The sequence below is a fragment of the Passer domesticus genome, chromosome 10 (assembly GCF_036417665.1).
Source record: "Passer domesticus isolate bPasDom1 chromosome 10, bPasDom1.hap1, whole genome shotgun sequence".
Lineage (NCBI taxonomy): Eukaryota > Metazoa > Chordata > Aves > Passeriformes > Passeridae > Passer > Passer domesticus.
This window is the reverse complement of record NC_087483.1, coordinates 1,919,792-1,942,392: the sequence shown is the minus strand read 5'-3', so window position 1 is coordinate 1,942,392 and position 22,601 is coordinate 1,919,792. Positions and strand designations below refer to the sequence as shown.

At 51.8% G+C, this 22,601-nt stretch overlaps 1 protein-coding gene across 1 annotated transcript; it reads left to right on the top strand.

The window, feature by feature from the left end:
* The first annotated feature begins 8,359 nt into the window (after positions 1–8,359).
* LOC135308439 (neurofilament heavy polypeptide-like) lies at positions 8,360–21,720 on the top strand. Its single transcript, XM_064433340.1, has 9 exons — positions 8,360–8,413; positions 12,545–12,777; positions 13,575–13,675; positions 14,921–15,056; positions 15,503–15,667; positions 16,545–16,636; positions 17,149–17,311; positions 18,605–18,831; positions 20,694–21,720. The coding sequence occupies exons 2-9, from the start codon at positions 12,613–12,615 to the stop codon at positions 21,532–21,534; spliced, it is 1,890 nt and encodes a 629-aa protein (XP_064289410.1). The 5' UTR covers positions 8,360–8,413; positions 12,545–12,612; the 3' UTR covers positions 21,535–21,720.
* The last annotated feature ends 881 nt before the right edge of the window (positions 21,721–22,601 follow it).

The window sequence follows — 22,601 nt, the reverse complement described above, 5'->3', positions numbered from 1 at the left end:
TCTTTCCAACAGCATGCTAGAAAGCAATGTTAGCACTGTTACCACTGTTCTCCTCCTGACTTGGTTGGAGAGGCAAAGTTGGAGGGGAGTTCTGAGCCAACTATGTTTCTACACCAAGCCAGAGGTGCAGGAGCTCTTTGGGTGCAGCTGTTTTCTCATCTTTTTTTTTTTGCTGCTTTGAGTCAGTTTAACTTTGTCCTATTCTCAAACAGTGGGAATATAGAAAGCTAAAGAGGAATGTCCTGTGTTCCCTAGCTCCATGTTCCTTAGAAGGGACTTAGGAATTACTGAACATCATTAAAATTTAGAGTAAAAATGATGGTGGCCTAGGGCAGTTCTCTGGATGACCAAGTGACAGAAGAGCTTAATGCCACTGAGACAGGTTTTGCAAAGTGCGCTAGTGCCTCTAAAATGTGACATATTAGTAGAGCTTAATGTTCATTTAGGGTGGGATAGGTAAATTGATGCCCTTGAAGAGTTATAGGAAATGGTTTTTCTTCTGCCATGGGGACGGCACTAAATGCCCTGTGCTGAGGCAGTTTCTTTTCCTGCAGGATTATTCCCACGAGCTCACCTGCATCACTACAAGGGGAAGGATAGTGGTGCCAATTCGGGCCATTGCTGCCCGAGCTGTCCTGGACTTCCCTGAGCAGCTGGACTTCTCCAGGTGTCCAGTCAAGAGCAGCAGCCAGAAGACTCTGCTGCTCCACAACTCTGGGAACCTGGAAGCTCGTTTCCAGCTGAGCACCCAGAGGTGAGGATCTGTCCTTGTGCAAAACACCTTTGAGTGATAACAGGGCTGGGAAAGAGCAACAAAAGGAGCCTGAGCATCCCTGCAGCCCTGGCTGGAAGGGAGCAGGATGGATGGCAGCTGCTCTTGCCTTCAGTGTTCTTAGCAGGATGCAGCCTTTGAGCTTTCTCTGTCCCAGCTTTCCTGGAGGCTGCTGGAACATGTTGGCAGCTGGCTTGCACCCTGCTGAGCACAAGCAGCTCCTGAAATGCTTTCTCAGCACTGTCAGCCAAACAGAGCCATTCTCTGGGAGGCCACAGGCACGTGGCCTTGCAGGGGTCCCTGCATCAGATGCCCAACATGAGCTGTGCTGCAGGCAGCCCGTGCAGTTCCTGTTCCTGAAGCTGATCTGATTTCCCTTGTCAGCGGAGGGCATCAGTCACCTCTTGTGTTCCATGATGAACCTTTGAAAGCCAGTTTAAAATTTCAAACAGAGATTTAAATCTCTGAATAAGGTTGTGCCCCCTTTTCCTTGAGATTTCTTTTTGAATACTCTGAAGTTCCTGTGTTTCTGCTGGTTTTTTCATTTTGGTTTAAGTGTTTGCCAAAAGATCATGAATTCTTCCTTGGGAACTTTCATGAAGGTCGAGCTCCTCTAATGCCTATCAATATACCACATGCCCATGGGTACTTGCACATGGTGTGTAGGAAATATGAGACATTTAGTGAATATTTGAAAAGCAATTGGGCTGATTTAGAAGATAAAAGTATAGAATAACTTTTGGAGGGGACCTCTGGCAATCATCTGAGCAGACACACTGCTCAAAGCAAGAGCAGTGTCTGGGGATTGCCAGGTGCCATTGGGAGATCTGGACCTGCCTTTAGATGCCGTGCAAGGAAACAAACATACAAAGGGCCCTAGTTAAACAGCAGAAGAAAACAACCTATTAAACCCCTCTCCATACCTTATCTTTTTTGCCTGTCAGTAGTGCGGTAGTGCCTGTCAGGGTGCAGTAGTGATTCATTGAAAGGGTAGATGTAACAGGATGAGAACTATCTTAAGGAACAGCTCACAATTCACAGATAAAAGGCCAAAAATTTAGCTTGCCAGCCCCATCTATTGGCACTGGTATTTTCATTTGGTTATTACAATGTCAGGGATGTCTCCTTCACGGCTCTTCTATCTGTGGGCTCAGGCAACAGCTTAGTGATGTTGGCTGAAATTCAGAGGAGTTAAGTTCAGCTGTAGAGCTTGTGTCCTTGGGTCTTGGGGAGCCAGGTCTGTGTGAGAGATGACTGCTACAGCAGGAACAGAGGAGTCTGGTGGGTACAGCCCGGGGTGAGATGTAGGAGATGCAGGGGCTGATTTGCACTTGGTTTTTCAGTCCTGAAAACTGAGTCCTGAACTGGGCTGGATCCTCTTCTCATGATAATTTGAAAAGAAGAAGATCCCTTCTTTCTCAGGCAACCCCTGAAGTCTCCCCCAGGAGTGTTATTGCCATCCTGACATCTGAGGGCAGGAGCATGTAACATGGGGCAGCAGTGGGAATGGAATGGAATGGAATGGAATGGAATGGAATGGAATGGAATGGAATGGAATGGAATGGAATGGAATGGAATGGGATGGAATGTAGTGCTGAAGTGTGGCCAGGGATTCCCTTAACTGGCAGCTTCTCTGTTCCAGTGGAATTTTTGGCAGAAGAATAAGAACAGAATGCTGTGCCTTGCCCAGAGCAGGCACTGATCCCCGAGCCCCAGCAGAGAGCTGCAGCAGCCCTGGCATCAGCCCTGGAGCACATGCAGGAGCTCTGGGGCTGCTGGGGCCTTGTCTTTCCACCCCTCTCTCCAAAGCCTCACATCCAGCACATAAGCACTGCTGTCCTAAGGCTTCTCCCTCAGCCAGCAGGGATGTTCTCACCAGTGGTAATGGGAACTGGTCAGGCCCATCATTGCAGCAATAGGTCCTTCATGAGCTGAACCTGAAGCAAGTTCATCACTGCTGACGTGAACAAAGTTCAGCTTGGCAGATGTTCTCTTTATTTTTGTGTGTGATGCATTCATCACCAAAGTCCCCAGAAGACACTTGGAAGTGACAGATTGAGCAGCAGCAAAGCACCAAGGCCAGGAACTTTTGTTTCCTCAGTGGGGCTGTACAAAAGCACAAAGGCCAGCAGCTGCTGGGCAGAAGCACATTTCCCCTGAGCTCTCCCTGAGCATCAAAGCAGAGAGTCTTGTGTTTGTCAGGCAAGAGCTCTTCACCTGGTGACCAATCCTGATTGCTGCTGTTAAATCCAAAGTGCACCAACACATCTGCATAATTATTTCCAACACATTGCACAGAGTTTCTCTGCTGGGCCAAGCAAACAGTTACCAGTGTGGGCGACAACCCATAGTCCAGACTGCATTGCTGGTAAATACATAGAAACCTCCTGTTCTGCTTCCTTGATGTGCTCCTGTTCATGGTGCTTCATTGAGCTGGGATTGGATCCTTCAGACTGGAAATGGCATCCTCCTTTTGGGTTTCCATGTCACTGTATTGCTCTAATGTGCATTTGCACTCTTTCAGAGTTTTGACTGCTCCCTTTCTTAGCGTAGCTTTCATTGAAGTACTGCTAAAATGTGCCCTTTTTAGGCTCAATCAGGATGTTTTCAAGGTAAAACACACCAAAGAACCACACTGCAAATTCAACAGTTATTATTCCTTGGTCTGTAAAAAAGGACTAATACAACATCACTTTCCAACATTACACATATAGTATTAATTTTACTATTTGCAAAAAGCCAATAATATAATAGGCATTTTTCACAGTGCTGGTAACACGGAGCTGCAACCCAGCTCTGTCTCCCCTTCCCAGGGAAGTCCTGCTCCATAATCTTTATCTGCCTCCCCCAGCAGCTCAGTGGGAGGAAAAGCCACTTGAAGTGGCTGGTGGATTCTCTTCAGTTTTAGCAGAGGCTTTGAGCCAGGAGGTTCCCTTGAGGGATTCTGGCTTTGGAAACCTCTCCTGAGCCTGCAGGTGTGGAGTAAAACTACCTGCTGTGCCAGTGAACAGCAAGTTATCCTGTGATCCCTCTGAGACCCGCAGGGCTTGGGGTCAGCCCTTGCTGGGGAGCAGCTGCTTGTGAGAAATAGCCACTCACTTTTCCTCAGTTTAGAAAGGTTGATTAAACCTTATCAAAAATACAACAGAAGACTGGATGGAGAAGATGTTATGGAAGGATTTTCCCCAGGTGTGCTCGCCCACACAATGGAGGTTTTGCCTTTTAACCCTTTAGCCTCTCCCAAAATTCTGTCCATTGACCCCTTCTTCGCTGTCCTGTGGTGGAGTTCACTTCCTCCAATCTTGATTGGAGGTCAGATGTCACCATGGTGACAAGCCGACCCTCCCAAATATCCCAACCCCAGCTGTCCCTTGATAACAACTCAGGGGGTAAAAAACCTTTTCTTAACCTATAGACATGATATTTGTCTGTTAGTGGTGAGAGTCAGTCGTGGCATTGCTCATCTGTCACACTGCTGCTCCTCCCCAGGTGCTTTGCTCTCCTGCACTCACACTTCTCTCTGCAAATCTGTGGCTTATTAAATGACCTGCTGGCTTTGTCTCTCCTCTGGCTGCAGGCAGAGTCTTTTTGGGCAGTCACAGAGAGAGCTGTGCCTGGAAAAATTAATGGAGGAGAAAGAAACAGGGAAGGAGAAGGCCTCTTGTGAAGATCGTGCTGCCCTCCTGAGAGCCCCAGGGGAGATGGCAAAGGTGCACCAGGACCCCATGTTCTCTGATGACGTTTCTTTCATTAAGCCAATGGTAAGTGATAGCTGAGAACCTCATTTTCCTCCTCTTCCTCCTCTCCCTCTTTCTCCTCCCACCCACTCCAACCCTGGCTGTGGTCACTTGGCAGATCCTCAGCTGGCCCCACATGCTGGGAGGGAGGGCATCAAGTTTCTGGTGCAGCTGCAGAGCTCACCTAAAAATGCTAAAATGCTCAAAGCATTTCTGGCCTGGAGGGTCAAGGCAGGGCTGGGAGCCTGACAAAGCCGAGCTCTGCTGCCAGGGCTGGAGCTCAGGGCACTCCGTGCGTGTCCTTGCAGTGTCACAGGGAGCAGTTCTTGTAGGGAGGGGCTGCCCCCACACGTGGGGCTCAGCAGAGGCTGTTGCAGCACTGCCAGCTCACACACTGACCTGAAGCTGGCAATGGCTGGCTGGGAAAAGGAGGCCAAACTCAGCCCAAGGTTAATCCCAGAAATGCCAATGGCCTCCTGTAACCAGCCTTGCACTATTTCTGAGTCTGCCTTCCAGTGCCATCTGTGAGCCTGGACACAAGGCTGGAAGGTTTCACTGGGCCTTTTGAGTTCTCCTGAACACAGGGACAGAAAACCTTTTCCTTTTCTGTTTGTGCAAGCAAACTGCCACGTGCTGCCAGCAGCCAGAGCCCTGATTCTGAGCACTGGCATTGTGAGAGATGATGAATGCCTGGTGTCTGCACAGTGCAAAATCCCTTCTCCCCTTGGAGTAAAGCCCAGAATAATCCCAACCTCTGCTTTCTTTCAAAACAGGTTAAACTAATATTTTTATTTCTGGGGGAGGGGATCATGATCTCTCCTTGTGAAGAGCCACCAGTGCACATTGGCAGTTACTTCCCACTGCAGCTGACAGCAGCATGATGTGAGCAAGAGCTTGTGTCAGAGCAGTAGGAAATTGTGGAGAGTGGGACCTGACCAGCATTGAGAGCTTCCAGCACTGTGTTGAGCTGCCTTTGCAGGGTTTCCTTGGGCTCCTTGTGTTGTTCACTCATCACTGATGCTCTAAACAAAGGCTGACAGGACTATGATTGAAAACAAGAAATGTGAAGTTTGAAGATAAATGTTTTGCTGTTTCTGTTGTAGGAGGGAGAAATCGAGCCGGATGGTTTGGCCAAAATTAAGATGACTTTCAAACCCCTGGAAGCAGTGGAGTATCAAAGTGTGGCTTGTTGCAGCATCTCAGGTGCAGCTCCTTTGCCCTGCTTCTCTCCCCCTCAGTGCAGCCATGGTGCAAGCCTGAGCCCACTGGGCTGCCCTGGCAGTGCTGGGAAGAGTCCCTGGCCAGCAGAGCAGTGCTGGCACATCCCCAGTGGCCCTGCAGCTCCCAGGGAGTGTTCCGTGCAAGGCCAGGGCTCAGAGTGCTGTGTCTGGGTTCCTGATCCCAGCACAGCCCAGGCAGTGCAGGGAGAGGTTTTCATGCCATGCCTTTGCTGGCATTTCCTCAAAGGCCAGAGAGCTGCAGAGCAGAGCAGCTTTAGTGAACAAGCACTAAGCCCCTGCAGGCCCCTGGCCTCCAGGATGGCTCCACTGGACATGGATCCATCATCAGGTGGCAGGAGCTGGGTTAGAAATGTGCTCCCTGAGCCTGGATCAGCTCCCACTGGCCAGACACCAGCAGAGCAGAGGTGGCTGAGCCCCACTGAGCCCAGGCTGTTGGTAGAAGGAGCAGCCTTGGCCAGCAGCTGCTTCTCTCCCTGTGTGGGAGCTGTCACCTTGCAGCTCTCAGTCTGTGGAAACAGAGCCCAGTGCTGAGGGTCAGAAGGTGAGGACTTGGGCAACAAAGTCCTGTGCTGCTGGGCCAGGTAGTTTGGTAATTGCCCAGCTCTGGATGAGCTTTGTGCCTTCACTGAATGGATTTCCAAGCTCCTCTAGGTGCATGGGAAGGAAAGCACAGAATCCTAGGATGTTAAGGATGGAGTGGACCTTAAAGATCATCTAGTGCCAAGGCCCCTGCCATGGGCAGGGACACCTCCCCCTAGAGCAGGTAGCTGCAAGCCCCATCCAGCCTGGCTTTGAACACTTGCAGGGCTGGGACTTGCACAACTTCCCTGGGGAACCTGCTCCAGTGTCTCACCACCCTCACAGGAAAAAATATCATCCCAAATATCTAACCTAAATTTCCTTTCCTTCAATTTCTACCCATTACTGCTTGGTCTGCCCCTCCAGGACCCCTGAGATGTTTGAAACTCAGCAAACTGGTGGCTCCAATTGGAAACCAGCCCGAGGAATGGGTTAGGAATTAGAAGTCAGCCCCAAGGGATATCTGTTGAGGGAAGAGAAGGGTCCATATCTTGTCCTGCAGCATCAGGAGCTGGTGGCATCCAGCTCAGAGTCAGGGACTAGCACTGAGGCAGCCTGGAAAAGACAGTGTAACAGAGGGAATGCTTGTACTGAAATGGACATCTCTCCCCAGGCCGTGAGAATAGGCTGCCCCTGCAGCTCAGAGGGGAAGGCCAAGGACCCTTGGTTGAGCTCAGCTGTGACACTCTGGACCTTGGGGACATTTTTGTCAACACCCCCCATGTCTGTGAGGTGAGCAGCAGGGCTTAGGATGGATGCTGATGGCTCCTGAGGCAGCAGCAAGCCTGGTGGAGCTGTGGAATTCCTGCCAAGCTGGGCAGTTGTGAGCAGGGAATATTTGATGTGCTAGTCCAGTCTGGGGGGTCAGAAAGGTGTGTCTGTTGTTCATGAAGGCCCAGCCCCTGCTTTTGGGCAGCCTTCCTTAGGGATCAGCTGGGAGGCTTCCTGCAAAACAAGCCCTTGGCAGGTGCAACCAGCACTGGGTGCAAAAGCTGCATGTCCAGAGGCTTTTGTGGCAGTGCCAGACACGAGGCACCTTTGGACTGGGCTCTGCAGAAGCAGCTGGAACCAACTGGCTGCCTTTGAGCTTCAGTCCACTGCCAACAGCTTCCAGTCAAGGGTCTCCTGCTCATTCCTGGAAGTCCCAGGAAAGCCTTGGGAGTTCTGTCCCTTGCTGACCAGTCCCACACTTCAGCCTTGGTGCATCTCTGGCTCTGGAAAGAGAAAAGTGTTCCTGGGAAAAAAGCAAAGGATTTTTCTACCTATTTGCGTCCACCCCCCAATAGTGTCAAGCTTGTAAAAAACTCATGAAAGAGCAACTGAAAAGAGGCAGGAAATGAGGCACTGCATCAGGGCAAACACTTTCAAAAGCTTGACTGTAGAAGAGAAAGACACCACGAGTTTTCTATACCAAAAGATGGTGCTGTGTGTACATTTTGCTGCTGATGCCTCATTATAAATGTCTTGTTTCCATGGTGTGGGAAAAGGTGACTGAGGTGATGGTGCTGTTGGAGCTGTGCAGGCTGGGGCAGCAGCAGCTCAGTGCTGATTCACCAGGCAGCTGCAATCACCCCACGTTGCTCTCAGGGCCAGGTCTCCATGAGCTGGGTGATGCTGCCCAGAGGTGCACTGCTCTGTGTCCATGGGATAACCCCAGGGTGACTGCAGGTCTGTGCAGCTGCCACTGCTTTGCATGAAAACCCAAAGGCAGAACTTGTCCTCTTGTATCTTCTGACTTCTGCCATTCAGCAGCACAAAGCATCTTCTGCCTTTTGTGGCTGTTCATTGCATCCTTAGACAATAACTCCCAAGAAGGGAAGATTCCACACGAATTTCCACTTTGCTTTCTTGCTGCTGCAGGTGAACCTGATCAACCAAGGAGCTCTTGATGCTCCCTTCAGCTACATCCCTTTGGCCACAAAGGTGGGCTTGGGCTTCAAGTTGGCACCCCAGGAGGGCATCATTGCAGCAGGTGGGAGCCAGACTCTCCAGATCTCCTTCAGTGCCACGGTGTTGGGGAGGTTTGAGGAAGAATTCCGGTTCAGTCTGGCTGGATCTCCTACGCCTGCCATCCTGACCATCAAGTAAGGACCCTGGGAGCTTGGTGGGCACATCTGCAGCTGTCTCTGGGACATGCCCCACCTGCCTCCTGTTGGGGTGGAGCAGAGAGAAAAGGTGTTTGCTGAGGTCTTCATCTCAGCTCTGATGCTGGCATTGCTTTAGTGGGAGGATGCCTCCTGCCCTGTGTGGTACCTGGAGCTGGAATGACTCCTCCCTGCAGGGATCTCCCTCTGCCCTGGGCCATGGCAGGCAGTGGGATGGATCAGCTTTGGGCAGCAGCTGCTCTGGGATGTCCCAGCTGAACAGCCAGCAAGGCCCCCAGGGCTTTGGAGATGGGCCAGCCTGGGGCATTCTGCAGCAGCAGCAGTGCTTTTAAAAACTTCTGTTAATAATCCATCCCAAATGGGCAGCAGCAGCCTCACCTCCCCTCTCATGGCCATGCTGTGGGGGACAAGCTGTGCTCCCTGCTGCTGTGCCCAGAGGGCTCTGGTGCCTCCTGTGCACAGCCAGGAAAGGGCTGATGTGGGAATCAGGGAACTGTGCAGCAGGAACTGTGCCAAGGACTTGGGCATCATCCCCTGGGCTGGTGCCATGGCAAGAGATCATCCTGGCCCAGCACAAGGGACAAGGGGTGATGATAGGGGAGGCAGAGCTCAGTGCTCAGCACCACAGCAGCGCGAGGCCCTGTCCCTGCCAGCCTGAGCCATGTGCTGCTAGGATAATGCAGTGGGAGCAGGAGAGCTGATGCTGGCTGCTCTGCAGCTTTGGATCTGGGCTGCTGCTCTTGGGAGGCACTGGGGCAAGGCAGTGAAGAAATGAAAGCAATCTGCACTGGATTATGACAATAAGATAAGGGAGATGGATGAACAAGAACAAGGAAGTTATTACTTAGCAAGAGCAAAGTGGTGAGTAGGTCTGCCCCCAGTGGAGAAAGAATGATGATGGCTTTGTTCTTGGAGGAAAAGTGCTGCTTTTTTATTTTGGAGATCAAGAGGGAACCTTCCACCATCCAATAATTGATTCTCCTCTGTCCCTCCCCTAACTGGTGATGGGATGTTTGTGCATCAGCAGCTTTCTCCTTGAGCAAGGGCAGGTGTCTCTTGTTGAGATGTGTGGAGCAGAGCCAGGGGCAGTGCTGTGAATCCAACAGAAGGCACAGGTCACTGGGCCTGGATTTTTAACCACAAGGCAGAGTGGGCATGAATTGGCATCAGCCATGAAATCAACTGGGGAGTGTTGTGCAGCTTCAAGTGCTGCTTTCAGTGGGTGTTGGTGACTTTTGCAGTGTGTCTGCTGATTTCAAGGACAGGTGAGGTGCTGTGCTAGATTCAGGACCCCCTTGTTTGGTTGTTGAAGCTGTTGCTCTTGGCTGTGCCAGCTGGTGCACTGCTGGCAAGCTGGTCCTTTCCTCTAGGATTCATCTGTCCCCTGTGTAGAAGTGTTGCTGCTCTTTTCAGAGGATGTTTGGGGCTGCCCTGGGTTCATGGCTCAGAACTGTGTCTGTAATGATGGTGTGGGTCAAACTCTGCTGAGAAAGCTCCTCCATGGGAACAGCAGTTCCAGCTAAGAAGTAGCAAAGCAGGAACCTGTGTCTGGCAGGGCTGGTTACAGAAGTTTGTGGGGACACCTTGATGTCCATGCCATTGCAGATGGGGAAACTGAGGCCCGGAGCCATGTCTGGCTGTGTGTTCAGGGTCCTTCATGGGACCAGCAGCATCCCGGGGGCTTTTCCTGCCTGCCCTGTGCCCAGAGCCCATCAGTGGCTGCTGGCTGCTGGCCACTTGGCTTTAGCTGCCTCCTGTGCCCAGGGGCACTGTGCTGAGCACATGGTGTGTGCTGGTTTGAAAGGCACGGTGCCCTGACACCAGGTTTGTGCCCCCGAGCCACGACAGCCGGAGCTTTGCAATTCCTTGAACCAAGGCATTTCCTGCTCTGTCCTCGCCATGCAGGGGCAGCGTCACTGGACCCAGTTTGCACTTCGACCTCCCTGAGCTCGACTTTGGGGACATCTCCTTTGGTGAGTGCTGCCTGGGCTGGGACACAGCGGGAGGGTTCTGTGCCTTCCAAGGGAAAAGCATCCCTCCCTCCTGCTCTGCACCAGCAGCCTCTTCAGGGTGGGAACTGCAGGGCTGCTGGTGCTGCAGGGAGCATTTGGCCATTGTCAGATCAAACAGAAGCAAGGCATAGAAAGTCAGGATTTTCTGGTGTCTGTCCTGCTTGAAAAGACAGATGTCTGCCAAGGAAGGTGGGAATCTTCCTGGAATGGAAAGATGAGCCCCTCCCTCCAAATGATGATACCTTTGAAATTACAGAGCTCAAACGATGGGGAAAGGAATAACAGTTCTTTCCTAGACTATATCAGGAGAGCCCAGAGAACAAGAGCAGATGTTTGCCAGCTGCCAAGTCCCGTTTTTTCCCTTTGGTGCAGTGAGGATCCCAGCAGGAGGAGCTGTGGGCTCTGGCAGGGCAGTGATCCCCTGCCAGCCGGCAGCGGCAGGGAAGGAGGGAAGGAGGGAAATGCTCCTTTTGCAGAGGGACAGAGGGCAGGGGGATGTGGGCAGTGCCTGAGAGCAGCAGGCAGCAGCGGGGAAGGCAGGCAGGGTGGGTGCCAGGCTGAGTTGCAACCAGGGCAGTGCCGGGGCCAAGCACACAACCTCCCGCAGCAGCACGTGGCCGAGCTCCCATCCCCGAGCGGGAGGAAGGGAAGCTCCGCTCCCTGCCCAGCGTCAGCTCCCACTGCACAGCGCCCACGGCATCACGCCACAGCTGCCAAAAACCCCCAAGGGAAAAGCCCACCCCCAGGGCCAAAACCCCCAAAACCCCTATCCCCCTTCCCAGACCAAGGGGAGCATTCACTACCAAGCCTGAACCCAGAACAAGGAAGGTCATGGACTTTTTAAGGAAACTACTTGCCTTTCCTGAGCTGCTTCTGTCCCCCCCTGCATCACCATGGAGGCACTTGTCAAGTTGCCTTCTTGAAGAAACGAAACAAGAAAGGCAACCAATGGAACTATGGTTCTGAACCAGGAGATTGATCCTGCTGGATCTGCTTTCATTCCTAAGGTCTCTTCAGCTGAAGACAGCTGTTGTATCTTTGCTTCTTTGGAACTGTTGACTGTTGTCTGCATGCCGTGAGCTCAGTCTCATTGGAGGTTTTGCCATCTGCGTTTGTCCTTGTTGTGCCTCTCTTGCCTCCCTGCTGGAGTCACTGCTGGAGCTGGCAGTGCTCATGGGATGGGCACAGAGCAGCTCTGGGCTGCACCTGCAGTTGTTTTTTCTCCCCATCTGTGTTCCAGTGCCTCTTGGTGAGCAGGCCTGGGGAGAAATCTCCTCCCCACAGAGCTGCCAGCCCAGCCAGATGTCCACTGCAGAGCAGCTTGTGGCTGCTCTCCGGGCTCTGCAGGACATCCCCACCATGAGTGGCTGCATCTCTGGCTTTCCAGCATGGAAAGCAAATCCCAGAGCTCCAGTGGGGTAAAGCCTTGCAGGCAGCAATCCCAGTGAGCAGCATGGGTGTGATGTTCCCGTTTGTTGGGTGAGGTGGGACCTGGTTCCTCATTGCCAATCTCCAAGCAAGGCTTGGCGTGCCCCCTGTTGAGTGGGCTCTGAGCTGTCTCGTGCTCAGTCTGTTTGGCCCAAACCAAGAGATGCCTTAAAGATCCTGCAGAGAGAAGCTGCATTGGGCTGCTTTGCCTCACGTTCTAGTTCCTGATTCCATCCTCACTTTCTTTTGCTGTAGCTTCTTCTCAATGCTGACTCACTGTTTATCTATCTTGAAAAGGGTGGGAGTGTTGGCAGGCTGAACAGGGAATTTGACAGCTTGAATTCTCAGAGGAAATGCTCGGTCTGGGTGCACACTCATCACTGGGAGATCACTGGTGCTGGTTTGGGGCAGGTGAGGCAGCTCCTCCCCATCGCCAAGAGAGAAGCTTGCAGTGTTCAGCAGGGCTAGGAGTGGGCATTTTCAAGGCTGCAGTCTGCAATCTGTGTCAGAGGGAACTGAGTGACGATTCATTCCTCATGCAGCTTCTGGCTGAGCTGTAGTTCAGATAATCCAGAGCTAAACTCCAGTCCCACTTTCATCGTGCCAGGCCATTCCCAGCAGGAGTCATGCCACAGTGGGAGCCTCAATGGATGTTGGTGTCCTTTCCTAGGCTTTCCCTACACCCAGCGCTGCCGGCTCACTAACAGCTCCCCGGTGCCCGTGACGTTCCAGCTCCGCATGTCGTTCGATGGCACGCAGCCGGCCGTGGACAGCGTCGATCAGATCCGCTGCCACAGTGACCCAGCCTGGAGGAAGGGCATTCACTTCTATGTGGAGCCCCGGGAGTTTACAATCACTCCCAGCAGAGGGACCATCCTGCCCCAGGGACACCAGGACATCCAGGTACGGGCAGAGTGCAGCCAGAGACGCTTCAGCACCAGGGCTGCAGCTGCACTGCAGTGTGGGAGGGCTTTAGCTCTGCTGCAGCTTTGAGCATGGTGTGAGTGAGAGATCTGCACTGCTCTGAGGCCTCTGCCAGCTGCCTTACTCGGGGTGTTCCTCAAGGAGCACTGTTTTCTTTCCAAAATCATATGCTGAGGTCACATACCATATGGTCAAGGCCAGAAGTCACTCTTGTGTTCTTGAGAGCCATTTATTTGATTGCAAGTGGGCAGAGCAAAGATGAGGGCAGAAGGTGGTTGTTAGAGGGATGTCATTGTAGAAAGCAGTTAGCTTTTCTTCTTGGTGTGATTTCCCCTCTCCTGGGGAGCAGAAGGATTTGTGTTCACTGCAGGAATCTCCAGTGGAGACAAAAAACTCTGCAGCCATGAACTGCCCAGCACCTGCTGGGCCACACTTTGCCCTCAGCTTCCTGCTGTAAAGCTGAACTTGTTGTGTTCAAGTCAGATTTCTTCTGCATTTATGTCATTGTAGTCAGATGAGAAATTGGGGCCTTAATTTGAATACAGTGGTGTGTAGAGCTTTAGTCTAATGTTTTAATGTAGCTGAGCTATGCCCTGATAGCAAGGTGTGTTTAACACATCTGCTATTGCCAGAAGGCTTTTGTTGCTTTGAGACTGTGCTCTACACATGGAGCAGCAGCAGAATTAAGACAAAATCTTCCCTCAAGGACTGGAGGATATCACACGTGGATAATGAGCTTTTGTAAGGAAGAATTTCCTGTTCTTCTCTTCCACCAGGTGACCCTGTGTTCCAACTCGGTGATGGAGTTCTACAGGAAGATGCTGGTGGATCTGGAGGGTTTTGGCAAGGGAGTGGCATCATTGGTCATCACAGCCAGGTACCAGCCCTTCCCTGGCCTCCCCCAGCCCCTGCCTTGCCCAGGCTTTGCTGGCTGCAGCTGCCAAGGAGAAGTGCTGGTTCATGAGCTCATGTTGTGCCAGCTGGGCATGAGAAGAGCCAAGCTTGGACAGCAGCCTGTGGTGAAAAGCAGCCCTGCTCCCAGCCCAGCAGGGTCCTGGGCCCTTTTCTGAAGGCACCAGGAATGAGATCATTTCTTGGCCTGGCTTTTGGTGCTTGAGGTGGAACAAATTTCCCCAGGGCCTCCTCTCCTTCTTGCTGCAAGAGGTGGAGTTGTGCTGGGTGCGAGCACCGTGCATTGGTTTGGGACACAGCAAGCAGCCTGCTGAGAGCCAGGCTCTGGTTCTGTTCATGAGGGCACGTGGCAGGGGGGAAGTGGCTGCCAGCAAGAGTGCTGAGGGCAAGGTCTCAGGAGGGGAAAGCAGCCCTTGATGTGGCAGCTCAGCTCTAGATTTTCTCCTTCCCTCTGCTTCCCACTCTGAGCTTGAATGTTCTCAGGGTTGAGAGCAAAAGTGGTTGTTGCTGCAGCAGAATTCCATCCTGCTGTGCTGCTGTGGGTGTCAGTGGAATGCCAGGAGGGATGCAGTTCCCTGGGACTGTTCCCTCTCCCAGGCAGAGCCATCCAGGCAGTGCCTGGGCTGCCATTTTGTCAAGCAGGTGGGCTGGGGACAGTCAGTGCCTGGAGCTGTGGAGGGAAGGAGCCAGGGAGCTGTAGGGCCTGGGAGGGGCTGATCAGCCACTCTGGAGGGCAGCTGGTGTCTCGTGCCCTCCAAGGCTGGGGCAAGCAGCTGAGTTCCCAGGCAGGGCAACAGCACCATGGCAGAGAAGGGAGTCATTTTTCCTGGGCACTGGAGTTGTGTGTTCCTTGAGCCTTAGTGAGCTCTGTTCCTTGTTGGGAAGGCTCCCCTAGAGCTCATGGATCACTGGGACTGTTACAGGAGTCCTTGCAAGCCTTCCTGGGGAAAGGAGGGGCTGAGGCAGCTGTGGGACAAAGTGCTCTGCCTGGGGCACTTGGCAGCCTCTGGGTGCTGCCTCTCAGGGTTTGCCCCTCCTTGACAAGACCTGTTGGAGTGGGAAGATGTAGAAGGCAATTTATCACTGCAGGGCTGTTCAATGTCCATTTGACAGTGACCAGTGTGTTATGCTCCATCTCACAATCTTTGAGGGTAAATGTTCTCCATTCTCTCAGTATCTCTAATTCCCCTGGGCTCATCTCTTTGTCCAGATGTCTTGTTCCCAAGCTGCAAGTGTCCCCCCACGTGCTGCAGTATGATGAGTGCCTCCTGAAGGTGCCATATGAGAAGAAGTTCCTGATTAGGAATCCCAGCCACCTGCCTGGCTGCTACGGGCTCATTGAACAGGTTTGGCATCCCATCCACCTCCCCCTGTCAAATATTATTGAGGAGCTTATTAGGGGAAAAAAGGATTTGGACATGACCTTGCTGGTTTCTATTCAGTCTTAAAGATTTGCTGAGAACAGGATCCTAGCTGAATGTAAACTTGAGGATGCAGTTTAACCTGCTGAGGGAACAGCTTATGTTCTAGTCTTCAGGGTGTTTTCTTGTGGGAGATCTTAGAGGGTTGTGAAAGCTGCTGCATCCACAGACACCAGTGCCTGTGCTGGCAGCCTCCTTGCAGGATCCCCTGGGAATGCTAAACCTACAATTCTTGCATCTTGTTTGTGCCTTTTACCTTTGTCCTGGGCATTTTTAAACACGTGTGTCAGTTGCTGTTGCGGTGGATGTTAGGGAGTGTAAAGTTTCTTCAGAGGTGCCTCTGAAGCTGCATTTCATTGTGTCTCTTGCAGAAACGCAAGGAGGACGCTGCTGTGCTCTACTCCAGCCCCAGGCCCTGTGGGATTGTCCAGCCTCACAGCACTGCAGAGATCCCAGTGCTGGTGGAAGTGCAGGCGCTGGGCACGCATCGCACCAATGTTCTCATCGGCGTGTTCGGGGATGAGAGAAACCCACTGGTGAGTGCAGGGGAGATGTGTGCCTCTGTGCAGCTGCTCCTGGCAGGCTGCAAAGGGCACAGGGATTCTGCCGGGGAAAACAGGCACAGGCTGCTGTGGAGAAGGCCAGGAGGGATGGGTGGCACAAACAGCTCGTGCCTCACGGGTGGTAATCTCAGTGTCTGGCACAGAATGTCGTTGGTCTGAGCTGGAATCCAGGGTCACTTTAGTGCATTACTCTTGAAAATGCTGTTAACTTTGGAAACATCTGTTTGGAAATGGCATCTCTCTGAGCACAAAAGGGGATGTCAGAATACTTCTGGGAACCTTGAGCTTTCTGTCAACGAAAGGAAAGCTGGCATTTGAAGAGTGGTTGCAAGGATTGAAACTTACATTAAAACATAAGGAAATGACAATGCCAAATTGCCTGAATGGCACCAAACATCTGAACCTGGGCCATTGTGGCACTGCATGTAAATCAGTGAAGAGGAAGGACAGGCAAGGCAGGCTGTGCCAGGGAGCCTGAGGTTTGACAGAACAGTTGCTTTCAACTCTCAGACTGCTTACCATAAAGAGGAGGGCTTCTCCCCACCAGAGGAACCAGTTGTTTAACTGTCAGCCTGGTCTGAATTCGAGATTTCTTGCAAAGCTTTTACCTTTGGGCCAATAATTTGTAGTTTGAAAGGTTCTCCTACCTTGATCCTTTTAAATTTGGAGGTGAACATGTAATTTGCTTTTTCTTTTTTCTCCAAAAGCCCAGCATTTCAGCTGGAGAGTGGTAGCTGTCCCTAAAGAAATAACTAGAGCAGGGTTGAGCTGTTTAAGGATTTTTAGGTTTCCCTGTAGTGGTTTGCTTTGGGTTTTTTTAAAAATGTTTCTTGCCTGCTTCCTGGGACAGAGAAAACAGTTATGGAGCTCTGGACAGCTGGCAGAAACCTCCCCAAGCCCAAGGCTGATGGAGTCTGGCAGGATCCCAGCACTACAGCCCATGTATGTATGTCTGGATGCATGGAGAATGCCACCTGAGTCCCCTGGGAGTGTTGGAAAATGTCAGCCAAGCCCCCAGCAGTGTCAGGGAAACATTCCTGATAAATACCTGGTGGAGCTGCAGAGTTTCTGCTGTTGGGCCCTGGGGGAGCTGTGCTGGCTGTCACTGCCTGGGTCTGCCCCTGGATGTCTCAAATCTGCCCTTTTTGCTTGCCTTCTCTGTCTTTTCCTCTCCCACTGTGCTTTTTGCATGCCCACAGGGTGTTCATCCCTGCCCTCAGCAGTTCCTCAGTGCAAGCAGTTGCAGCTGCTGCAGCAGCTCAGTGTCATCCCTGGGCTGCCTTTAGAGCAGACCTGCTCCAGCCTGGATTGGGAAGGGCTGGATCCAAGCATTTCTCAGTTCAAGGTGCCAGCAGCCAGCCAGGGGCTGCATCCTGACCAGGAGCTGCTGGTGCAGGTGTCCCTCCCTCCCACTACAGGTCCCACTACAGGTTCACAGTTATCTTCTTTTCCAGAGATGAGCTTCACCCACCTCAATTCACTCCCCATCCACCAAAGGAGATGAGAACATGTTTGGATTGCCCAGCGTCTCGATGGAGGCACTTCAAGGCTGGAAAGCAGGAGGCAGCCACAGCCCTGACTGAAGAGCAGGATTTGACCCAGTCTTCAGGAGTAGAGGTAGATTTTCTTGTACACCTACTGCTTGTGCTGCCTCCCCAGCCTGCCACCAGCAAGTCATGCTCCTGCTGAGCTCCCTTTTTGCTGCCCTGCTGTCCTGTGCCCTGACAGTGGCTGGGCAGCAGGGCCAGTGGCTGGACATGGGGGAGTGGGAGGGAGAAATAGGAGAGTTTTCCTTGGAGAAGCTCACTCAGATCCTACAGGCCTGTGTTGAGTGTGGCATTTTTTGCCTTGTTGCCTTCCCAATGCAAGATGAGGCTTTCATCTGCATCATGATGGGAAGAGCTGCAGCTTCCTTGGCAGAGCAAGCTGGGATGAGTCCTGATCTCCATGTGCCCTCTTCCCAGCCCAGCCAGACTCCCTGTTTGCAGCTCTCTGCTGTCACCCGAGAGCTGCTCTTGCACTGCTGGCCCTGAAGCTGTCTTACAAACTGGGACTTGGCAAAGTGGCTGTCTCTTCCTGCAGGCATAGGGCATGGCTTGTTTTTCAGGTGCCATCACAAGCTCCTGCAAACCCTCACCTCCCAGCAGGCCTGGAGGGATTCAGGTGCTGCGTGGACGCACCGCACACTGCCCTGGAAGCGGAGAAGGGAAGAGGGAATCTGTCTCCCTTGCACACTGTCAGTGTGGCAAGCAGGGCTGGAGCTGCCAGTGCCACTGGTGGCCCTGAGCATTGGCCACAGAGGGGCCTCCCATCCCTGCAGGCCCAGCACAAAGTGCTGCTGGAGCAGCTGGGTGTTGGAGAGGCCGTGCAGGACACGTTGTGGGGCTGCCCAAGGACGCTGTGCAGCACCTATGGAGGGCACTGCTCCCCCTGCAACTCCTCAGGTGGTCCAGAGGAAGGTTTTGCAGGAGCTTTTGCTGTAGCACCTTGAGGGAGCAGCATTTAAATCAGAGAGAGAGGGGAAGAGCCTCAGGAGTCAGATGAGCTGGGATGGGAGTCCTTTGCTCAGCTCCAAGTGCTCTCACTCTGAGTCTCCTCCTTTTCTAAAAGCAGTAAGTTTTGAAACTTTTTCAAGGCAAGTTGTGCATCAGAGAGAATTTCTAGTGCCAGGAGACATCCCAGTTCACTTTCATGTCATGTACTAATGAATGCATTGAGCCGTGAGGATGGGAGAAGATTTTCCCCATGGTCACTGCACTGGTCAGTGACATGGATGCAGGATGAGATCAGGGTGATTCTGGCAGTGTTTGGGGAATAGGCCCCTCTGGCTGCAGCTGCACTTTGCTCCAAGCTGCTCTTCTGCATCCATTTCCATGCTCAACACCTCCATCTCTCCTGTCTTCCATGCAGGCTTCCAGTATCCTGCCAGTGTCAGGTGTGCTGCAGCCAGGAGAGAGCCAGCAGGTCTCCTTGCCCTTCTCTGGCCACCTCAACAGCATCTCCAGTGCCACGGCGCTGTGCCACGTGGAGGGAGGCCCCAGCTCCGAGGTGCTGGTGCCCGGGGAGGCCTCACGTGCCAGCTGCTCCCCGAGCCCCCAGGAGATCAGCTGTGGCTCTGGGGCACCTCTCAGGGAGAGGTGAGTAAGCCTTCCATGGGTTCCTGCTCTCCATGGCTTACTGTCCCTGCAGGGCTTCCCTGCTCCAAGGACTCTGAGCTCAGAGGTGCTGCATAGCAAAGGCCAGAAGCAGCACAGGGATGGCCACTCTTGGCTCCCTGGCTCCCAAGAGAGGAAGCACCTTCTTCTGTTGGGACAGAGCATCTTCTTCTCTAGTTTAGTGGTGAGCCCTCCTGCCTCAGATGCTGCCTTCAGGGAGCCGGGCTCTGGCCCTGCCTTGGCACTGGTGTCTTTAGCTCCATGGTGTTGAGCTGCTTCTTCTTCATCATCTCCCTTCTTCACCAAAACAGTGGGATTGTGGTATGGGCAGGAGTGGGGCACAGACCAAACCTTGGTTTGGGTGCTGGTGCTGCCACAGATGAAGTCCTTGCAGTGCTGATCTGCCAGGGTTCTCCTGATGGTGGAGCAGCAGCCATAAAAGCTCCTGTCCTTGAGGCTCCCCTTCAGCTGCAGCAGTGGGCAAGCACAGGAGAAGCTCTGCTCCAGCAGGGCAGCCCAGCTCAGGACACACAGGCAAAGTGTGAGCTGGGAGTGGAGGCTGCTTAAAGCAAGCCTGTGCATCAGGACTTCCTTCAGGCCAGGCTGAAGTTGGTTTCATGGGGAGGAGAGGGACGAGGCTGCTTCAGATGGTTTCCACGGCAGACAGCAGCAGCTGGCTTGGTCACAGCTGGCTTCCAGCAGGAAATCTGGCTGACAAGAGCCTGTCTTGCAGGAGAGCAGTTCCTGCAGCCTTTACTTTCTGACTGATGGGATTATTCTCATTTAGGATCAGGCTATGAGTTGTTAAAACCGAGGCTCACGAACAGTGACTCTCTAACTCATTAAAGTTAGAAAGTGGTATGTTTATTAACCCCGGCGGGCGGCACCAGAGTCGTCCCTACAAGGCGTGACCGCGCTGTACAAGGTTCTTTGCCCTCTCTTTATTTCCCAGGATCTTACACACAATACATGTGCACAACCCCAGCACCTCCCCTCCCCACTCTGTATTAAAATGAGGTCATTAGTCCTTCACACCTGTGCAATTCTTCTCTGGAATTGGGTCGGTGGTCTCCAATTGGGCCAGTGGTCTCAAGGGATGAAGTCAGGAATGTCTTCATCAGGTCTCTGTGACCCTCTGGCACCATCCAAGGTCCCCTGCTTAGTGACTGATTGACATCAAGCCCAGGTGCTAACCATTGTTCTGCTGGTTTCAAGATGTTCTTCTAACAGTTCACTTACTCCACTTCCTTCTATCAAGAAGCTCATCATGGTAAGCAATACAACAATCAGCTCTGGCTGAAGCATCTCATCATCATTAACCTATGGTCTACCTGTCTAACTGACATCCTGATCAATGTGAATTGCTTCTAAGCCTCAGGTGAAATCCAAACTCATTGAAATCCTGCTTCAGCTCTGCCCAGGGAGAAGGGAGCTGAATGAGCTGAGTAAGAATTGCAGGAGAGATCAGCAGACGTTGGCACTCTGTGCTCTGCTTGAAACTGGGAAGTCCAGAGACAAAGGGCGTTTTCAGGCACAGCGCAGAGAGCTGGTGGATCAGCCTTTGGCAGTGGGCTGGAGGTGTCTGGCTGTGCCTGGAGAGGGAGCTTGCACAGTCAAGCCCTTCTGATGGCAAGGCTCAGGCTTGGCTGGTCCTGGAGGTGCCCTTCCACCACTGCCCTCCCTTGGGATGTTCCCAACCTCTGTGGGTTGAGGAGAATTCACGGAAATGGTCTAGCGCTGCTGCCTGGCCTCAGGGTCAAGGAATGAAGTGCAGGGCCAGCCAGGACGAGTGAGCCCAAGGTTCTGGTGGTGACTCTCAGCCATGTTTTCTGTTTTGTCTGCAGAAGGGAGCTGAAGCGGCCGGCTCCAAAGCTTGAGGAGGAGACAAAAGCCTTGGAGGAGGAAGAGAGGCAGAAGGAGAAAGAGAAGCAGAAGAAAGCAAAGAAGGGTGTCTCTGTGGGGAAGGAACCTCCAAAAGCAGAGAAGGGGAAAACCAAACCCCCAGAGAAGAAGGAAAGCAAGGCCCCAGAGAAGAAGGATACCAAAATCCCAGAGCGGATGGAAACCAAAGCCCCAGACAAGATAGAAACCAAACTCCCAGAAAAGAAAAACAAACATCCAGAAAAGAAGGAAACTAAATTCCCAGAGAGGAAGGAAAGCAAGGCCCCAGAGAAGAAGGACACCAAAGCATTATTAGAGAAGAAGGAAAATAAATTCCTAGAGAAGAAGGAAACCAAAGCTCCAGAGAAGATTGAAAACAAACTCCCAGAAAAGAAATACAAACCTCCAGAAAAGAGGGAATCCAAATTCCCAGAGAAGAAGGAAACCAAAGCTCCAGAGAAGATTGAAAACAAACTACCAGAAAAGAAATACAAACCTCCAGAAAAGAGGGAAATCAAAATCCCAGAGAGGAAGGAAAGCAAAGCACCAGAGAGGAAGGAAGTGAAAATCCTAAAGAAGGAAAGCAAATCTCCAGAGAAGAGAAGCAAACCTCCAGAAAAGAAGGAAACCAAATGCCCAGAGAGGAAGGAAATCAAAATCCCAGAGAAGGAAAGCAAGGCACCAAAAAAGAAGGAACCCAAAGCCCCAAAGAAGGGGGAAGCCAAAGTGCCAGAGAAGAGAGAGACCAAAGCCCCAAAGAAGAAGGAACCCAAAGCCCCAAAGAAGGGGGAAGCCAAAGCCTGAAAGAAGGGAGGAACCAAAATCCCAGAGAACCCAGCTGAGCTGGAGAAGAACTCTTTTTTTTATTCACACAACTTATTTTATACAGTTTGACAAACCTAATGTGCCACTTTAGTTAATAGATTTCTTATTATTAGTTATGCCAGTTATTCTGTTGGATAATAAAATATATTCTACTTGTGCATCAAATCTCTCTGTTGTATTGTTTGTATTGTTACCTATTCTCTTCACTGATTCTCATGGGACAAATCCCTTGTTCTTGCAGGTGCATTTGTTTTTCACCCTCAGAACAGATTGTTCACCAAGTCTCATTCTCAAAATAACTTCACATGGGAACTTGTGACTGCTTAGCTGCCCTTAGAAGAGATGACAGGCCAGTTGTTAATATAGCAGAACAAGGCCTGGTTTCATCAGGCCTTTCTTTTATCATTATTCTACCTGTCTCTGACATCTCCCCCTTTTTGTTCATTTAAAAAAGGCTCCTATGTTCTGATGTTGAAACAGCTCACTCTTGGGAGGGTATGATCTCATGAAGGTTATCACTGGTTATCTGTTAGATGTGAGATAAGATACATGAAAGAGCAATTACAATCAACAAAACTTACCCAATTCTGTCAAGTCATTGACACAGGGTTTTGCAGCATGAGCAAACAAAAGAATAATGTCCAATATCTCTTAGGGAACTGGAAAGAAATGGCCATTGTTTCCAATTAGCTGAGAAGTAGGAGAAGGTCCATTAGCTGGAAATGTTGATCTTGGACATCACTGAATGTCTTCCTGGAGCTGGAACAGGGAAGGACTGAAGAAGGTTGGGAGGAGCACTGTCCCATGATGATGCCATGAGGCTTTTGTTGGCCAATTGCCTCTGTCAGTTTCCAGGCACAGCTGTGTCTTGGCAGTCCTACTCCTGTTCCTGTTCTGGCCACAAAGGCTGCAAGGGGATGAGGTTATTTCTCTTTCCACTGGGCCTCATTGCTTCAGAGCTGATCAGTATCTGATGGAATGAACAGGTGACTGCTTTGAGCTGTTGCTGATAAAACACAGGCATCTCTTCTCCTGAAGTTAATGAA